At 36.7% G+C, this 17962-nt stretch overlaps 1 protein-coding gene across 1 annotated transcript in view; it reads left to right on the forward strand.

Moving 5' to 3' along the window:
* Positions 1–12397, forward strand: part of LOC140146039 (zinc-regulated GTPase metalloprotein activator 1-like) — a 191864-nt gene extending 179467 nt beyond the window's left edge. The window contains exon 13 of the mRNA XM_072167781.1: positions 11269–12397. Coding sequence (XP_072023882.1) covers positions 11269–11336 — 68 coding nt within the window. The 3' untranslated portion in view covers positions 11337–12397. The remainder of the gene's footprint in view (positions 1–11268) is intronic.
* Positions 12398–17962: the final 5565 nt, after the last annotated feature.

Here is a 17962-nt window from a genome sequence, read left to right on the forward strand (position 1 = left end):
ACCCCATTTGAAATTCACAGTCACACTCCCTGTGTGTGAGACGAGGGAGTATGGATATCAACTGGAATAGCCCATTGGCGGCCTACCGGTCACAGAAAACATCAAGGAGAAGCACGTTAGCGTATCGGTACTGACCTTGCGTTATAGGCACCATTGAGGTCATGGGTTCGAGTCCCGGTCAGCTTTACGTGCATTTGGTTTCCAGTCCGTACTCGCTCTCACAGGTTTTCTTCGGGTTTTCTAGTGTTCCTTCTGCATCTGAAATTGAGCTTTTGTCCCGGAGTATATTGATTCGACTTGTGTATACCGTATATTGAATATGATATTAAATAAAGTATCGAAATATGATTGGAAACGGTGCAAATAGCCTGAGTAACCGATCAGCGCCAATAAATCACAAGCACCCACCCACAGAAGACACCCACTTTATATTTTTTTATCCATATCTTGGGAAAATGATTGAAAAAAATGAACAAATTGTAATTTTTGTCAATGTATGAATTATTCATGAGTATAGAGTATAGGCTAGTGAGTTTACTCATTTAGAATCATGATTGCACTCGATCGTTAATTAGAGTGTTCAATGAACTGGAAATATCTACTCAATACGTCCTTTGGGGACAAGGGACTCATTTATGGCGATGTTCTTTTTTATTGAACTTTTTGTTGGCCGGATCGTTTCTATTATCACGACTCTACTAATTTTACAATTCATTAGGTTTGATACTTTTTAAACCAGGCGAAAAATAACGTAACCAAATCAATATCTTGATTAAAGCTCTGTATAGCCCCTATAGCTATGTAATATCTCGATTAGGTCCGTGAATATGTCGTTAAAGGTAGGGCGTTTTTAACAAGCGGTAATTAGTTACAGCATCGATGCCTTTGGCGAGTTGACCGCCACAAGCACTGCTGAATGGTTAGTTTAACTTTTTCAACGAACGAAGGACAGTAAAATTGGAAGTCTTTACTATATTTTGTCTTTTCTTTTATTTTGCTTTGCTTTGTTTAATGTTTGTTTTGTTGTGGTTTAATTTTCTTCTTTTTAATTTTCTTTAACATGTTTAATACATACCACTTCTTCATGATTGTGTAATGTACCTAACATATCGCACAGAGAGGGTTTAGTCTATGACAAAAAACTGAGTAACCGAAGCCTTTTGATTCTTTGTACTTCATCATATCAGACTGTGCCGGAGGCTATGGGCTTGTCTACATGTCTGTGTAAACTATGACACAGTGTGTATAATGATTAATAAGGCCGTGTAAAATTAATATTTTGGTTCTCGTCCCTCCCTCCTCAATTTCTGGGATTTGTCAGATTTTTTTTTTTTTTTTTATAGATTTTTCAATTTTTTTAGACTTTGGAATGATTTATGAAATCTTCATACATGTAAATAAGTTTATTAGAGAACAAGCATCACTTCCAAGTCTTTTTGTGGTACTCTAGGGGTTTTATCCCTCAGAATGTCAAATTTGAAAAAAAAAAGGGCCTCATCGTTTCCTCGAGCACTGTTGGAGAAGACCGAAAACTACTGACAATGCTAATTTTACATTGAAAAAAAAAAAAAAAAAAACACCTCCCTCCCTCATCAATTCATGAAAATCCTCTGGACGAGAACCAAAACATTAATTTTATACGGCCTAACAACGTTTAGATTAATTTGCGTTCACATCTAATTACTGTAATGAACTTGATTGCATTTAAAACATAACCCGAGAAACATAATAGGATTTGTAGTAATAATTTGGAAAAATTGATAAAATTAAATTGGTTGATGATGATCTGATGAGCTCGTGGTGTTTGAGTTATTAATTTTATTTTGGATACAATTACATGGTGTAATGTTAAAATTGGGATCATTACCTCCATCATTCAGATCGTGTATATCAGAAATTCTAAAGGTCATGAGGCGGTCACGTAGCAGTCTTCTTGAAGTGCGTTTTGAGACTTGGCCTATGTTTTTTAAGTGAAAAGATAGTTTTAAACGGCTATAATATTTTTTTAAATCTTTTTAGAATTCATTAAGAATGTGTTCACATTAAAGGTGATAAAAATTCCCTTTAAAAGGGAAAGCCAGCCTCAATGTAGAAGAGGTCTTGTAATTAGTTTTGGTCAATGTGAAAGGCATTTTTAAGATCACGCTTACATCTACATGACAGTCCACCAAACCATCAACGATGAGAACATGCACACTGAAACAGCAGAAAACATTAATTCCTAATCTCATGTCAACTCTTTTAATTCATTACTCCAAATTGTTCTGGTCTGTTTGTTTTTTTTTTTTGTTTTTGTTGTTGTTGTTGTTGTTGTTGTTGTTGTTGTTTTTGTCTTTTCAGCTTTTTACCCACGATATCTCAATTTCCAATTTTGTAATACCAGAACTTACGAACTCAATATCTTCGCTTAGGAATGTCCGATTTCACTGCTTTCGATATACCACTTCACAAATACACTGCCGGTTTGAGTTAACTTACATGTACATTTTATTTTAAAATAACTTAATTAATTCGCAATGTATAGTTTAAGCCTACTATATTATAATAGATAGTGGCCAGCACATTTATTAAGGACTGGTTACTCACTACAATCTTCACTCTTAAACTGTGTTTTTCTGAATGTGCTGATCATGTTGATTGCTAGTCGGAAACTCATGCGAAGCTATGGACATGGCATCTTACATACTCCATTCTATAACAGTCTGCCTAGTGCCTTGTGTGTTTTCTCTTCAATCATTTTGTTGAATGTAATTTTATGAATCAAATAGTTATGTGTCATTTTATTTATAATAAAGAAGTTATTAAATTAATAAAGTAAGACAATTTATTTATCTATAAGTGCATGTCAAATGGGGTACATTGTTCAATACTATAGGCCTACATGCATAAATTATGCCCATATTATAGCTAGGCCCTAAAAACTTTATTTTGCATCGGATTTTTCCCGTTGAAAAGACAAAACTGATGTTTATGATAGCAACCATTTCATCAATAACATTTTGAGTCATTTTTATCCATAAAACGACACAGGATATGATAGATAACTACTTTCACATCAATATGGTCCATATGATCACAGATTGTTGAGAATCTGTGATATGATCCGGGGATATGATGAAGATTTTGATTCTATAGATCTGTTATCAACATGATATCACGCTGTTCAGTGGTCAAGGAGTAAGGACCCCCGGTCAAGGACACTGATATGACATCATTACTGATTTTTGTGTCTGGACTATAGCTTTTGCTGGTACCGTAAAGTTACTTTCTTAATATGTTTCTAATAATTAAAAAATTATAGTGTTTATTCATCGATCTATTATTAGCTCGATGGTTTGTTTATTATTATCCATATATTATGCTCTGTAATTATCTTTGTTGTCGTAGTGTATACGTCACAGCTCAGTTAATGGTTCACGCCTTGTCTGCTCACCTGTTGGCGACCCATTGGCTTTGTGTTGTGTTCATTTTGTTCATGGTTCGTGAGCACTGTTGTTCGTGAGTAGACCAGTTAACTTGGTTTTCGATCGATTTTGACGTCTCACTACGACGGCAAAGAGTTATACAATTTTTTTTTTTTTTTTTTTCATTCATGTTTTTATTTATTGAAGATGATTCCCACATTTCACAGCTGCCATAGTTCGATTGGTACCTCTTTTGCTTGGTCTCAATGCCCTTTTCGCTGTTTAGCTATCCCATCCATTCACTGGTTTTTATCAGTGCATCTGTTTGTGGGACCATCGAGTTATTAATTGTAGCTCGATGGTTGGGACCATCTTCTTTTTTACCATGTTGTTTATTACACTGCTTATCCATGGATCAGTTAATTTATTTGCACTCCTCTCTCTATTTTAATCCCCTTTTAAATTATTTTTATTAATTTAATTTGTTTATACTTTATATTATATACTATTATTATTTTAATATTAATTTTTTTTTCTAACTCAAGACATGACATATTGTGTGCTCCAGTTCTATTCGTTCATGGTTGAGCTTTGTTGAGTCAGCGGGTGAATCCTTTTCTCCTATTCACCATTGCTCCTTCTCCTGCTCGCTCTTCGCTCAGTTTGTGAAAACGATATGTTCATGTCGTAATCTATTTCTTATTTTAGATTTCTAATCTCATTAATTTCTTTTTCCCATTTGATCTCTGATGCGTTGGATTGAACTTCACTTGAATTGTTTAATTTATTTAACTCATCCATTTATCATTTAGTTATTGGTTAATTGGTTGATTATTAATTAATTGATTGATTAATTGATTGATTAATTAATTGATTAGTTAATTGATTGGTTAATTAATTGATTAATTTATTTATTCATTTATCCAAATAATTTGATTTGGTATTTATTAATTTTCTGTTTATATTATCTATTTTTCCTTTTACATGATTTTGTTTTCCCTGGTGGTTTTGCCGGGGCTCTCTATGGCTTTCATGTTTTGTGGCCTTACTGTTTTAATTTTTCATACCCCTTTTGTTTAGTGTAATTTTTGTGTATTTTCGTGTTGACGTTGGTTTGTATGGCAAATTGTAATAAATGTTTCAAGAATATTGTTCATGAAAATGTTAAGATAACTTGTAAATACTGTAATTGTTTCTATCATAAAAGATGTGTTTATGGTAATACTGGTGTTAATAACTGGATGTGTTTTAGTTGTACCGGTAATTTATTTCCATTCAATCACATTCTTGATGATAATGAATTTAAATTTAATCTTTTTATTTTAATAACTCCATTGAATATAATAAGCTGCTAAGTTTGAAACTGAATCCTTTCTTATATGATGATATTGTTGATAATGCTATGCCAAAGAATCTGTTTAAACCCAACTGTGTTAACTCTTGTAACTATTACTTTGATAATTCACTGGATATTGATGCATCGTTTAGTGACAGTTTTTCAATTTTACATTTAAATTCTCGTAGTTTTAACAAAAACCGTGACTACATAGAAATTTTCTTATCCAATTTGAAACACACTTTTTCTGTAATTGCAATGTCAGAAACCTGGTTTAAGGAGGATCAATCTAATTTAATCGATATTCCCAATTATAATTTAATTAGTGTACCACGGAAAAACAGGAAAAGTGGTGGTGCTTCTTTGTATATTCACAATTCGCTTTCTTTTAAATTAAGAAAGGATCTTGATTTAGTTCAGCATGACTCTTCTGTTAATGTCATTGATCACTCCGAGTCTATCTTCATTGAAATTTTGAATTCAAAGTGTAAGAATATCATTATTGGTAATGTTTATCGTGCTCATAGAACTGATGTTGATTTATTTAACTCTGATTTAAGCCGTTGTCTTGATGTTATTGCTAATGAAAACAAACATTGTTATATTTCGGGTGATTTTAACTTAGACCTTTTACAGCACGAGACTGATTCAAAAATTCAGAATTTCCTCACAAGTTTCTTTGATCATAATATGTTTCCGCTTATAGATCGCCCCACCAGGATTACGTCACATTCTGCCACAATTCTTGATAATATCTTCACTAATGTCTTTGATAAGAAAATTAAGTCTGGTATATGTGTGTCTGATATCACGGATCATTATCCTATTTTTCAATTTACTGATTCTATTTCAATGAAATATAATTTTGTTGGATCCACTCATGGTCGTTCATTTACTCAACGTAATATGCATTCTTTTACAAATCACCTGGAATTAACAAATTGGAATCATGTTCTTAATGAGGAATCTGTTAGCCAAGCGTATAAGTTATTTATTGATAAACTGTCTGTATTATATAATCGTTGTTTTCCCATTAGGGATAAACAAGTGAAGCAAAGTTACAATCGTATTCCTCATAAACCATGGATCACAACTGCCATTTTAACATCCATCAAACGTAAGGACAAGCTGTATCGTAAATTCAAATCTTCTCCAACAGATGCTAATAAGCGTTTACTAGTAAATTATAGAAATACTCTTACCAGTCTAATTCGTAATTCTAAGAAAATGTATTATTGTAATCTACTCAGTGAACACAAGCATGATCTCAAACAAACATGGAAAATTTTAAATGATCTTTTAGGAAGGAAGCGTAAGCAACCTTTTCCAGATTGTTTTAATATAAATAACATTCCAACAACTGATCCTAGCATGATTGCCAATGGTTTTAATGATTTCTTCACCAACATTGGTCCTAAGTTAGCTAAAAATATTCCTTCTACACACGTTCCTTTTGATCAATTTTTGAATAAAATTCCTTCTCCACAGAATTCACTATTTCTCACACCTACGGATACAAATGAAGTTATCAAAATCTGTGCTTCTCTTAGATCTGGTGCTAGTCCTGGCTATGATGAAATTAGACCTGATATTGTTAAAGCTGTTAAGCACCTGATTGCTTCTCCGTTGGTTCACATATTTAATTTGTCCATTTCTACTGGAATTTTTCCAGATGAGCTTAAGCACGCTAAAGTGGTTCCTATTTTTAAAGCTGGCGACTCCAATTTATGTAACAATTATCGCCCAATTTCAATCCTTCCTGTGTTTTCAAAGATATTTGAGCGTATTATTCATAAGAGACTTTATAATTTTCTAACATATCATTTATTACTTCATCAAAGTCAATTTGGTTTTAGAACAAATTATTCTTCCTACATGGCTGTCTTAGAGGCATACAATATGATCGTTTCTCATCTTGATAAAGGTCACCATACATTGGGTATATTCCTGGACCTCTCCAAGGCTTTCGATACGATCAATCATGATATTCTCATTGAGAAACTTCGCCATTATGGAGTACGTGGAAAGGCCTTGGAGTGGTTCATGAGTTACCTTACAAACAGAAAACAATATGTTGTGTTCAATAATTGTAAATCTCATTTAAGTACTGTTCATTGCGGTGTTCCCCAAGGTTCTGTATTGGGTCCCCTTCTTTTTATTATTTTCCTCAATGATATTGTATATTCTTCGAAAGATTTGTCTTTTTTATCTATGCAGATGATACAAATGCTATTATGTCCAATCCGAACCTTGATGAACTTATCTGTTCTGTTAATAATGAATTAATTAATATTTCTGTCTGGTTCAAAGCTAACAAGTTGTCCCTTAATGTTCAAAAAACGAATTATATTATGTTTAAAAACCGTCATAGCAATCGCACATATCACAATACACATATATTTATTGATGCCAATGAACTTATGAAAGTAACTCGTACTAAATTTTTGGGTGTTATTCTTGACGAATCTCTGACTTGGTATGATCATAATTCTTATGTTACCAATATTGTTTCAAGGTATAGTGGAATTCTGTATCGTCTTAAGCATATTCTTTCGTGTAATACGTTATTTACCTTGTACAATACATTAGTTCTACCTCATTTAAACTACTGCAATATAATTTGGGCAGATCCTAACAACTGTAATTTGAACTCTATTTTTGTTAAACAAAAGAGAATTATCAGATTATGTACCAACTCTACGTGGCTGGCCCACACATCACCTTTATTTTCTCAGCTAAATGCCTTGAATATTTTTGATATTCATAAACTTATCAAAGCTTTATTTATGTATAATTTCAGTATTAACAACATGCCTTGTAATTTTGCCAATTATTTTGTTAAAAATATGGCCATCCACAATTATTCCACTCGTTCATCGAGTTTGTTTCGTCCTTCAATATTCAAATATGATTTGGCTAGAAATACCATTAGAAGGCAAGGTCCATTGCTCTGGAATGCCATCCCCGATGATATCAAAATTGCCTTGTCTCCTAATTCTTTTAAACGCAGTTACAAAGATTACTTGATTTCTTTATACTCATAAATTTATTGTATTCAATAATGTCATTTATCATAAAATTGTATCATTGTACTGTAAGTTAAGACACTTACTTTTACATTTCTCATTGACTTTTTATATGTCATGATTGTCATTGCCAACGTCTTTGTCTGTCTGCACTAGTCCTGTCAGTCTGTCGTTTTTCACCCCCGTCCTTGTCTGTTGTCTGTAGGCGTCTTTTTTTTTTTGTCACTGAGGGCAATCACGTCTTTCGAGCTTTGCTCTTGTGATTGTCCTACCATCGTTTTCTCAACCTTTTGTTACTGTATATAATATTATTATGATATGATGGTGAAATAAACTTGAACTTGAACTTGAACTTGATGTCAGATTTTCTTCTGCTGACCATATGATGCTATATATTAACTATTATTGTTACATTTAGGCCTATACCTAGAACTTTTAAAGTCATAATTAGTTCAAACATAACTTTGGTAATACTCACTCGTTTTCGTTCGTTGAAACGGCAAAACATACTTACTTTTCCTTACAAATCGAATTAAAATATTTTTAAAAAAATTCAACCACAAAAAGTTTTAAACAAAGGTCATTCCAATACCAATAAAAATTAATCTCTTGAGCAAACTGACCCCATCCCAGAAATAGGTACCAGCCCGATGGGCTGGCGAAAAAGAGTGCACAAGGTTTTGGCCTCAATGTCCCTCTTTCCGACTTCGGTAGATTGGCAGGTCTGATACAGTATAGAGGCCATGCAGCCAAAAGTGCTCTATTTCAAGGTGGTTTCGTAGGACAAATATTTCAAATGGACAAATCATATATCGAAATGTTCAGAAGAGTCTGGAGAATCTATTCGGCCATGTTGTCAAATTTGTAACCCGCGAGTTCTATTCCGTTTCCATGGTAACGGTCACGCTATTCAAGGATTTGTATTATATAACCCAATAATTATGTCACATTATGGCTATTTCTTTAAAACTAAATGGAGTAGAAACTTCATATTTGGTGTGCAGAAATGTTCACGCTTTCAAAGGTCTGGACTTCTCCGTATTATCCACATGTCCATTGTGCATACTCTAGCTGTTACATTTAAGCATAAAACTCTGATTTGTATCAATTTGTGCACATTGATAGAATTTCACATCTGATCTTTTCAGTCACCGTACTCCATCTGATAGTTAGCTTCTCAAGTGATTTTTTACTCGGGCTTTTTCGAAACTGGTAGATTCTCAAATCAGAATTGTTCAGTATTGAAGTGAGCCATTATAATTATGCCATTATATGATATGCTGCATTCAATAATATATTATGACCTATACGTATACTTTACTTTTACTGCACTAATTATATAAACTTTTTTACAATCATTTACTAGTATTTTGATGTAACAATTTCCTAATAAACATCAGTAAAGTTTCGAGATCTACTGAATGAGTTCATCATGATTAATAACATATTTTTATTTATCAAAAAATCGGTTATGGCATAGTCTAGGGATGATTATGAATACAGTCTGATATTGTTTAGATACATGCCTCCATATTTGTCACGTAAATGTTGCACACCTGCATTTGGAGAGCAGGTTATGAACGAGTTACATAACAGGCGAGTCAGAAAAATAGTGAGTCAGAAAAAAGTACTGGTAGCACTATGTAGCAAGTCCCATCGCGAAACATGAGTTACCTGTTAGTCCTAATGGTGAGTTACATGCAGAAACACTACCGGACGAGTTACAGAAACATGGACCATATACCAGCAAGCATAGTCATCAGTCAAAGTCATGAAGGGCTATAAATTGTGGAAACAAATTCACAACTCGCCCGTCATTTCAACTCGGCTTTTTCTAACTCACCTGTTTTTAACTCCCCTATAACTTGCTCTCCCTGTATCTGTAGTAATTAGTCCCATCAACCCAAAGAACTGAGTGTATAATAATTGATTATCTTGTTAATAATATTGTTAAGATACCCCCGTTTTTGTTTCGTAAACATTATAATTATATGACATTTAATGTAATGACCTAGACATTTGATTAAAAAGCAAGTATAATTAAATATTATTCCCACGGATGGGTATTGGGTAGGTGATTAATGCGTCTGAAATTAATATCAGAATCATTAAAATATTAATATAGTTATCAATTTCCTTATAATACATAACATTTTAAGGTAGTACCAGATCTAGGCCAAAGGTCAAAGTACCCTTTTTCTGAAGGTCGAAGTGCCCTATTTCTCTGACCCGCACGAAAATGGGGACGGCAAAGAGTGAAGTGTCCTTAAAATAACTAAAATGGGACACAAAATTTACAAATGGGGACGAAAAATTGGCTTAGCCCCCTCACACTAAATAGCTGGGTACGCCCCTGTTATGTCCTATAATATTGTATACACTTTACATTCTTTAGTGATAAATAAACTGAAAACAGCACATATACCGAAGATTACGGTCACTGCTATCTACTGAAGAAAGCATTGGTGCTGAACTAGCGATGCATCGTGTATGTTATTAGCATTTTTCAAAGGCAGCATTAACATTAATAATCACATAGGGTTCATTTTATTCAGTAATGCTTAGGTAACAGAACACTTAGGTCCGATTTCTCAAAGCTGGGCTTCCAAAGCCAGCAAGCTAGCCCTACCAACATTGCCATGCGGATTCATTTGATTGATTTATCTTTCTTAATGGTGATGTATGATGTGAAATTGTAAGCACTGGTATAGGACTATTGGGCTTAGGCCGGATGGCTTAGGAAACCTGACCACTAGCCATGCTGCGAGAAACTGGCTCTTATACACTACCGAATTCTGAAGTCCCAAATGTGTCAAATTAATTGTATATTTTAAACAATGTGCTACAATTGACCGAAAAAGATAATAAATTGTGGCGTCATAAAATTTGCAAATCATCCACACCGCTAATACAGCTGTACTTACAAATGATATTGTTATCTAATATCGTACACATTAATGAATTTTTATATCCATATGATTGGTTTGGTTTGCATGACGCGGACATAGGTTATGTGAAGTAGGTCACAATAAATCGGCAGAATTTGTCCAGTTATCTGTCTAGATATAGATATCTTTTTATATCAGGCGATTTTGTCGACTGATATACTGTTGAAGTGTCCAATCTGCTTCTTCCTCCTCCTCTGCTAATCGTTTTGCTAGAAGATTATATAAAGGGTATAAAAACGTTTTTTAAAATAACATTCAAAATCATTTTTAAAAACTTGATGCAAAAGAAATGTTGAAAAAATATTTTGCAAAAATCAAAAATGTTTGCCCAAAATATTTTACAATAACGTTTTAAAAACGTTTTCACGACCTTTATGCAACCCGTTATTAAAACGTTCTGAATAAACATTTTAAGAATATTTTTGTGTTTGCTGCATAGGATAAAGACATTGATGGCAGATGAGGAGGAGGAGGAGGAGAAGAGTAGGAGGATGACGACGATGATGATGATACAGAATACTTACTTACCATTTTTTACTTATGTGTATTTTTAGGTCGAAATTTGGACAAGACGGTGCTGGAGACGACTTTTCGTCATTTGATGTGCGACGAATCATCGTAATCACGTGGGTTAACATGGAAGCAGATGCGTAACCATCCTGAATGAATTCAACATTTTTCTATAATTTAAAAAAAATCATGTCCAGTTAGTTTATTCGACCAAAATTGGTTTCATTCTGTAGCACAATTTTTGAAAGTTTCGTCTTGATTTTTAATGAAGAACCTTAACGATTTCAATAGACCTAGGGACTTTCTAATTAATTAATCAAATGTGCGCCATGGAAAACCAATGGGGTTCTTTGTAGATTCAAAAAAGTTCTTTTGCCAAGAAAATAGAACCTTAACCTTGAAGAACCCTTAAAGAATCCTTATATAAAGAAAGGGCTCTTTTTCCAAGAAAATGAATTGTTTTTCGCTTTTCTTAACTCTGCGATGAATCTCTGAATTAATGAATAAGAAAGTTCCTAGGCCTATTTAAATCTTTAAGGTTCTTAATAGAACTTTTCTTAGGGTGCTGTATATGAGACAAAAAAGTTATATTTTGCATGTATAGGTCCTAGTTAATGTATTAAGATAATGTAATTTGCACCACTTTTCACGATTTTACAAAGTCGTGTGTACCAAATTAATGCAAATCATACATCATGTTCATTCAGTTGAGAAATCCATATACCTCTATGGAAAACATGGCCTTAATCTCCCACACAGGGGTGTAGATTTCAAATGGGGTTGCCTGAATGTTTGACTTCATTTGAAATCTACACCCCCCAGTGTAGGAGATTATCATGTCTTCCATAGGGTGCATGGATTTCTCTACTCTCTTCTTTACCGAGTAATTGACCCTTTCTGTATTATTCCATAATTCCTTGCGGTTAGACCCGAGATCTCGTCACTTGACGTCACGACGAATTATGGAATTACCGAAAAGCTATTGAATTTGCGCAGTGAAGATGTGCGCATTGATGATATACGTCATCGGGGTTTAATTCGAAAAGGATTTCGGGATTTTTCGAAATGGTCTAATGGTCTATTGCAAGTTCTTTGACGTAGCATCAATTCATCAACAAACTAGGTTTTTAGTTAATTATTATCATAATAAAAAAAATGTACTGAACATGCAGAATGAAAACTGGTCTCGTTTCTTTCTTTTTTTCTCTTTTTTTTTCTTTTTTTTTCGTCACTGTATCATTGGTGTGGTTTTATTTGCCCCGGTATTTCTAAAGCTTTTGATAGGGCAAATTCTAAAGGTTTACCTATATTTGGCCTTTTTGCCCAAATAATGGAATTTTCAGTGATTTTTGTTCTGACTATAGGGAAAGGAAAACGGTGAACACGGCGAGGGCCAAGTTGGGGGGGGGGGGGCTCCCCCATGCGGCGTCACACTGCCTCATAATACCAAAGATAATACTGAAAAAATATCCGGACAAGTTGTTAAAAAATATCCAGACGGTAACTCGTCCAATTAGGATTAGTCCGGGGAGATTAGTGGGCAAGTTGATCAAAACGTTTAATAACCATGCGTTCTTCTTTCAATGTTTATTCCCACCCAAGATCAGCCTGATCAGGGACATTGCCACTCTCAAGTTCCGAATAATTTCGCGTCTAGACCTATTAAGCCGAATTCATACCCATCGCTGAATGGTTTCTATCCAGTGAGGTAGCTCGCTTTTTATTGCGTTGGGAAAAGCGCGTTACCTTATTGGTCAAATACCAATCGCTCGTCACTCAGCGATGAAGTATAGATTCAGCTTTATAGACAACTAGGATGGGAAATACATAATGTTGATGCAAGAATTAAGTTGGATATATCACTGGTCAATATTAGTTTCTTACTCAAAACTTCCTACCGGTGTTAAGTCAACTATTTATTTGATTAAGATTAGGAAAAATCACTCCTTGATAGGCCCTATAGACATCGAATGATCTCCGGAGATGGGTAGGCTTAGTACTTTATAAACCATTTTGATCATCTACAGGCATGACTTAGAATTTTTCTTTACATCAGGTGATATAACCAACTTTAACGTCCAAATGCGTAGTTTCTTTTTACATACGATGTTGTCCAACACTTTAAGACTGTCATATCGACTATGTTCGCGATGAAATTAGTTTTAACGGCATATTTGAAATGCTTACACATGTCCCTGAATGGAATCATCGAAGTTCGTTGTTTTTTGTTAACAGAGCGATTTTGATATAGTGTCGTAGTCATAGGTTATGTTCCCCATAGAACTGCACGTTAAACGTCCAAAACAGAAAGTGGGGTTTCTTTCACTTTACCTTGTTATATCCGCTTAAAATGGTCACATACTTTTCCTGACAGTTATTACTAAAGATATTATTTCAGCATTTTGGGTTCAGAATTAAAATTTAATTGAAATCGTACATTCATCATGCAGTTATTGTTGCCTATATGTATGCACACAACACAGGGGCACTCACAATAGGCAATTGGCCGCTACTGGTAGCGCTGTGTTGTAGATATAGGAGATGAACTAGTTAGCGTCATATATCAAAAGGTATAAAAGCTATGATTTTAGTACTTTCTCTGTGTTTCAATTGCCTATTCTTTTCAAAATATCTGCATTTTTAATCCGGTACAAGCTTTAATAACGGGGGACCATACATTTGTATGAGAAAGAAATCCTACCGTTATATCCGTGTTATTCCAATGCACATTTTGCTTCACCGTGCCGCCCTGGCTTGGTCGCATTTGGAAGAGGGTTGTCACGAAACCGTAATAGGTACACATTTAGTACTTTCTGTCAATCAAGTATGGTTTATTCTCTACATGTCAATCTTTAAATCATTAGCATAGTCCTTATAATATAACGGGGACCGCCTTGATGAGTAAATGACAGCAAACCATTGAAAAATACCCCAAAACTCGGTCAGTGGAGCTCCGCCCGTACATGTCAATAGCGTCATTATCGATTGGATTAGTCGACCGTAGCGGACAATTCGATCGCTCATTGGATTAATATTAGCACGTGGTAATAAATTTGCATTGGACAATCGATTAATATAATGGTTTAGTGCTGCATATTTAACTGCATATCTCGGTTTAATCTTCACTAAGCGGGTTTATGGCTGGAAAGGTCACGGTGAATTTGCCGTGGACATAACTGCAATATGTATGGCTTTAATGTTTGAAAGATTCTGTGTATCTCCTAAACTTACATATTATCGGGGCGGGACCACGGTGATAACTGACACATTATCGGGGACCGCAGTGGTAACTGACACATTATCGGGGACCTCAGTGGTAACTGACACATTATCGGGACCTCAGTGGTAACTGACAAATCGGGGACGTCAGTGGTAACTGACAAATCGGGGACCTTAGCGGTAACTGACACATCGGGGACCTCAGTGATAACTGACATATCGGGGTCCTCAGTGGTAACTGACACATCGGGACCACAGTGGTAATTGACACATCGGGGACCTCAGTGGTCACTGACACATCGGGGACCTCGGTGGCAACTGACACATCGGGACCTCGGCGGTAATTGACACATCGGGGACCTCGGTGGTAACTAACACATCGGGACCTCAGTGGTAACTGACACATTGGGACCTCAGTGGTAACTGACACATCGGGGACCTCAGTGGTAACTGACACATTATCGGGACCTCAGTGGTAACTGACAAATCGGGGACGTCAGTGGTAACTGACAAATCGGGGACCTTAGCGGTAACTGACACATCGGGGACCTCAGTGATAACTGACATATCGGGGTCCTCAGTGGTAACTGACACATCGGGACCACAGTGGTAATTGACACATCGGGGACCTAAGTGGTAACTGACACATCGGGGACCTCGGTGGTAACTGACACATCGGGACCTCGGTGGTAATTGACACATCGGGGACCTCGGTGGTAACTAACACATCGGGACCTCAGTGGTAACTGACACATTGGGACCTCAGTGGTAACTGACACATCGGGGACCTCAGTGGTAACTGACATTATCGGGGACCTCAGTGGTAACTGACACATCGGACTACGGTGGTAACTAACATATCGGGGACCACAGTGGTAACTGACACATCAGGACCTCGGTGGTAACTGACACATCGGGGACCTCGGTGGTAACTGACACATCGGGACCTCGGTGGTAACTGACACATCGGGACCTCAGTGGTATTTTACCGGAGACCAGTAACTGACACATTATCAGGGATCTCAGTGGTAACTGACACATTGGGATCTCAGTGGTAACTGACACATCGGGGACCTCAGTTGTAACTGACACATCGGGACCTCAGTGGTAGACCATAGAGGTAACCGGAATCGTACCACAGCGGTAACTTACACCAGGGATATGAGCTGACAAATTATCGGGGACCTCGGTGGTAACTGACACATCGGGGACCTCGGTGGTAACTGACACATCGGGACCTCGGTGGTTACTGACACATCGGGACCTCAGTGGTATTTTACCGGAGACCAGTAACTGACACATTATCAGGGATCTCAGTGGTAACTGACACATTGGGATCTCAGTGGTAACTGACACATCGGGGACCTCAGTTGTAACTGACACATCGGGACCTCAGTGGTAGACCATAGAGGTAACCGGAATCGTACCACAGCGGTAACTTACACCAGGGATATGAGCTGACAAATTATCGGGGACCTCGGTGGTAACTGACACATCGGGCCCTCGGTGGTAACTGACACATCGGGACCTCGGTGGTAACTGACACATCGGGACCTCGGTGGTATTTTACCGGAGACCAGTAACTGACACATTATCAGGGATCTCAGTGGTAACTGACACATTGGGATCTCAGTGGTAACTGACACATCGGGGACCTCAGTTGTAACTGACACATCGGGACCTCAGTGGTAGACCATAGAGGTAACCGGAATCGTACCACAGCGGTAACTTACACCAGGGATATGAGCTGACAAATTATCGGGGACCTCGGTGGTAACTGACACATTATCGTGGACCTCAGTGGTCAAGCAGACCCTGACAGAATTTGCGGTGAAAGACGACAGCCTCATTCCGGGGCGATGATGTGCTAATGATTGGGGTTTACGGTTTGTTACCACAGCAAAAATAATCAACGAATTAAGGAGTTTTGATAAGCCAGGAGGAAGACTAGAGATTGGTCTGTGGCGTTCACCTTTAGCGACGTTTCGAGAAGGAGGAGGACAAGGGCTCTTGTATCAGGATTGAGAAGCGTAAAATGACTGAAACGGTTTGAAATTTGGCATGGTCGGGGTCATCTGAAGGGCAAAGGATGAACACCTTTTTAACTCTCCACGCAAGTGTCGACTGCAGACAGCAAGTTTCAAAAACAAAATTCATAATTCAAAACTTTCAGAATTGTAAATTTAATTTGAAATCGGCATGAAAATGCATTAAATTGAGTACAAACAAGCCTAGTATGTTGTTTCAGTGGTTCTTAAGATAGCTTTTGATATTTTCAGAAAATATCTCAGAATTTGGGCCTTTTTTATGTTAAAGCTTATACGGGGGTCATCTGAAGGGCAAAGGATGAACACCTTTGGGTGAGCAGTGATAACCATGCTAGTATCAATATGTCACTAAGGGACGCACCATTAGATTCTCAGGGTGGGGGTAGGAAGTTTAAAAAAAAAAAAACTTCACCCACTACATGAGCAAAAAAAAAACTTTCCCCACCAACACTGAAAAAAAAAAAAAAACCCTTCCCCACCTAACTGTGTATAATGCATGAAATTAAAAAAAAAAAACTTCCGCCTTCGGCGGTGAAAAAAAAAAACTTCGCCGCCTTCGGCGGAGAAAAAAAATTTCTTCCCCGACCCCAACTTCCTACCCCCCCCCCTGAGTATCAAATGGTGCGTCCCTAAAGCTATCTGGTTTGATGGCATTGTGGACAGCCAATGGTGAATTCCTCAAATCGGGGAGTTAAGCTACCCTGCGGCTCTGTATCATCAGCGAATCTTCTTGTATACATCGATAGAACCACTTGTAGAGCAGTCATCTAATTGCTGAGGTCATCTGCAGGGCATATCGACAATGTAGGCATCGGATCTGACCAATTACTTGGTTTATCACCTACCATACGCAGTTCGTCACTACTTCATCCCACCTCCGCCTTAAACCTTCTTCTTCAGATTGTTTTATACCTTCTCTTGCCTTCCACGCGGGTGTTGACTGCAGACGACAAGTTTCAGATTGTCTTGAAAAAGTCAAAATTTCACAAATTTTAGATTTGTACATTTTCATGACCATATTTGGAATCAACAATAAATTGCATTAAAATGAGTACAAAATATGTGAAAACTTGTGGACTTTTTATGTTGAAACCTATGTGGCTAGCACACAGAGCAATAAAACATGACATGAACGCCAAGAATTACTTCTACCTCCTTTCATCCCTCTCTTTGAATATCCAACGTCTTATTTCTTCCTTCAGTATCTCCCATCTTTCTCGACACGTCATGACTTCATCATCCCTACTTCCTCTAAGAGCTCTTCATCTATCTTCTGTAAGAAACCCTAATAATTTCTCCCTTTCATCATACGCTGTATACCAGTCAGGGGCGTAGCCAGCTTTCTTGGTCAGGGGGGCAAAATAAAATTTCGGGGGCACAGACGAAAAAAATTGCAGTTGCATTATACAATACTACGTCTTCGAGCTTCCCAGAAAAGGCTTTATTTGGATGATTTGCGCGCGTAGCGCGA

The sequence above is a fragment of the Amphiura filiformis genome, chromosome 2 (genome assembly GCF_039555335.1).
Source record: "Amphiura filiformis chromosome 2, Afil_fr2py, whole genome shotgun sequence".
Lineage (NCBI taxonomy): Eukaryota > Metazoa > Echinodermata > Ophiuroidea > Amphilepidida > Amphiuridae > Amphiura > Amphiura filiformis.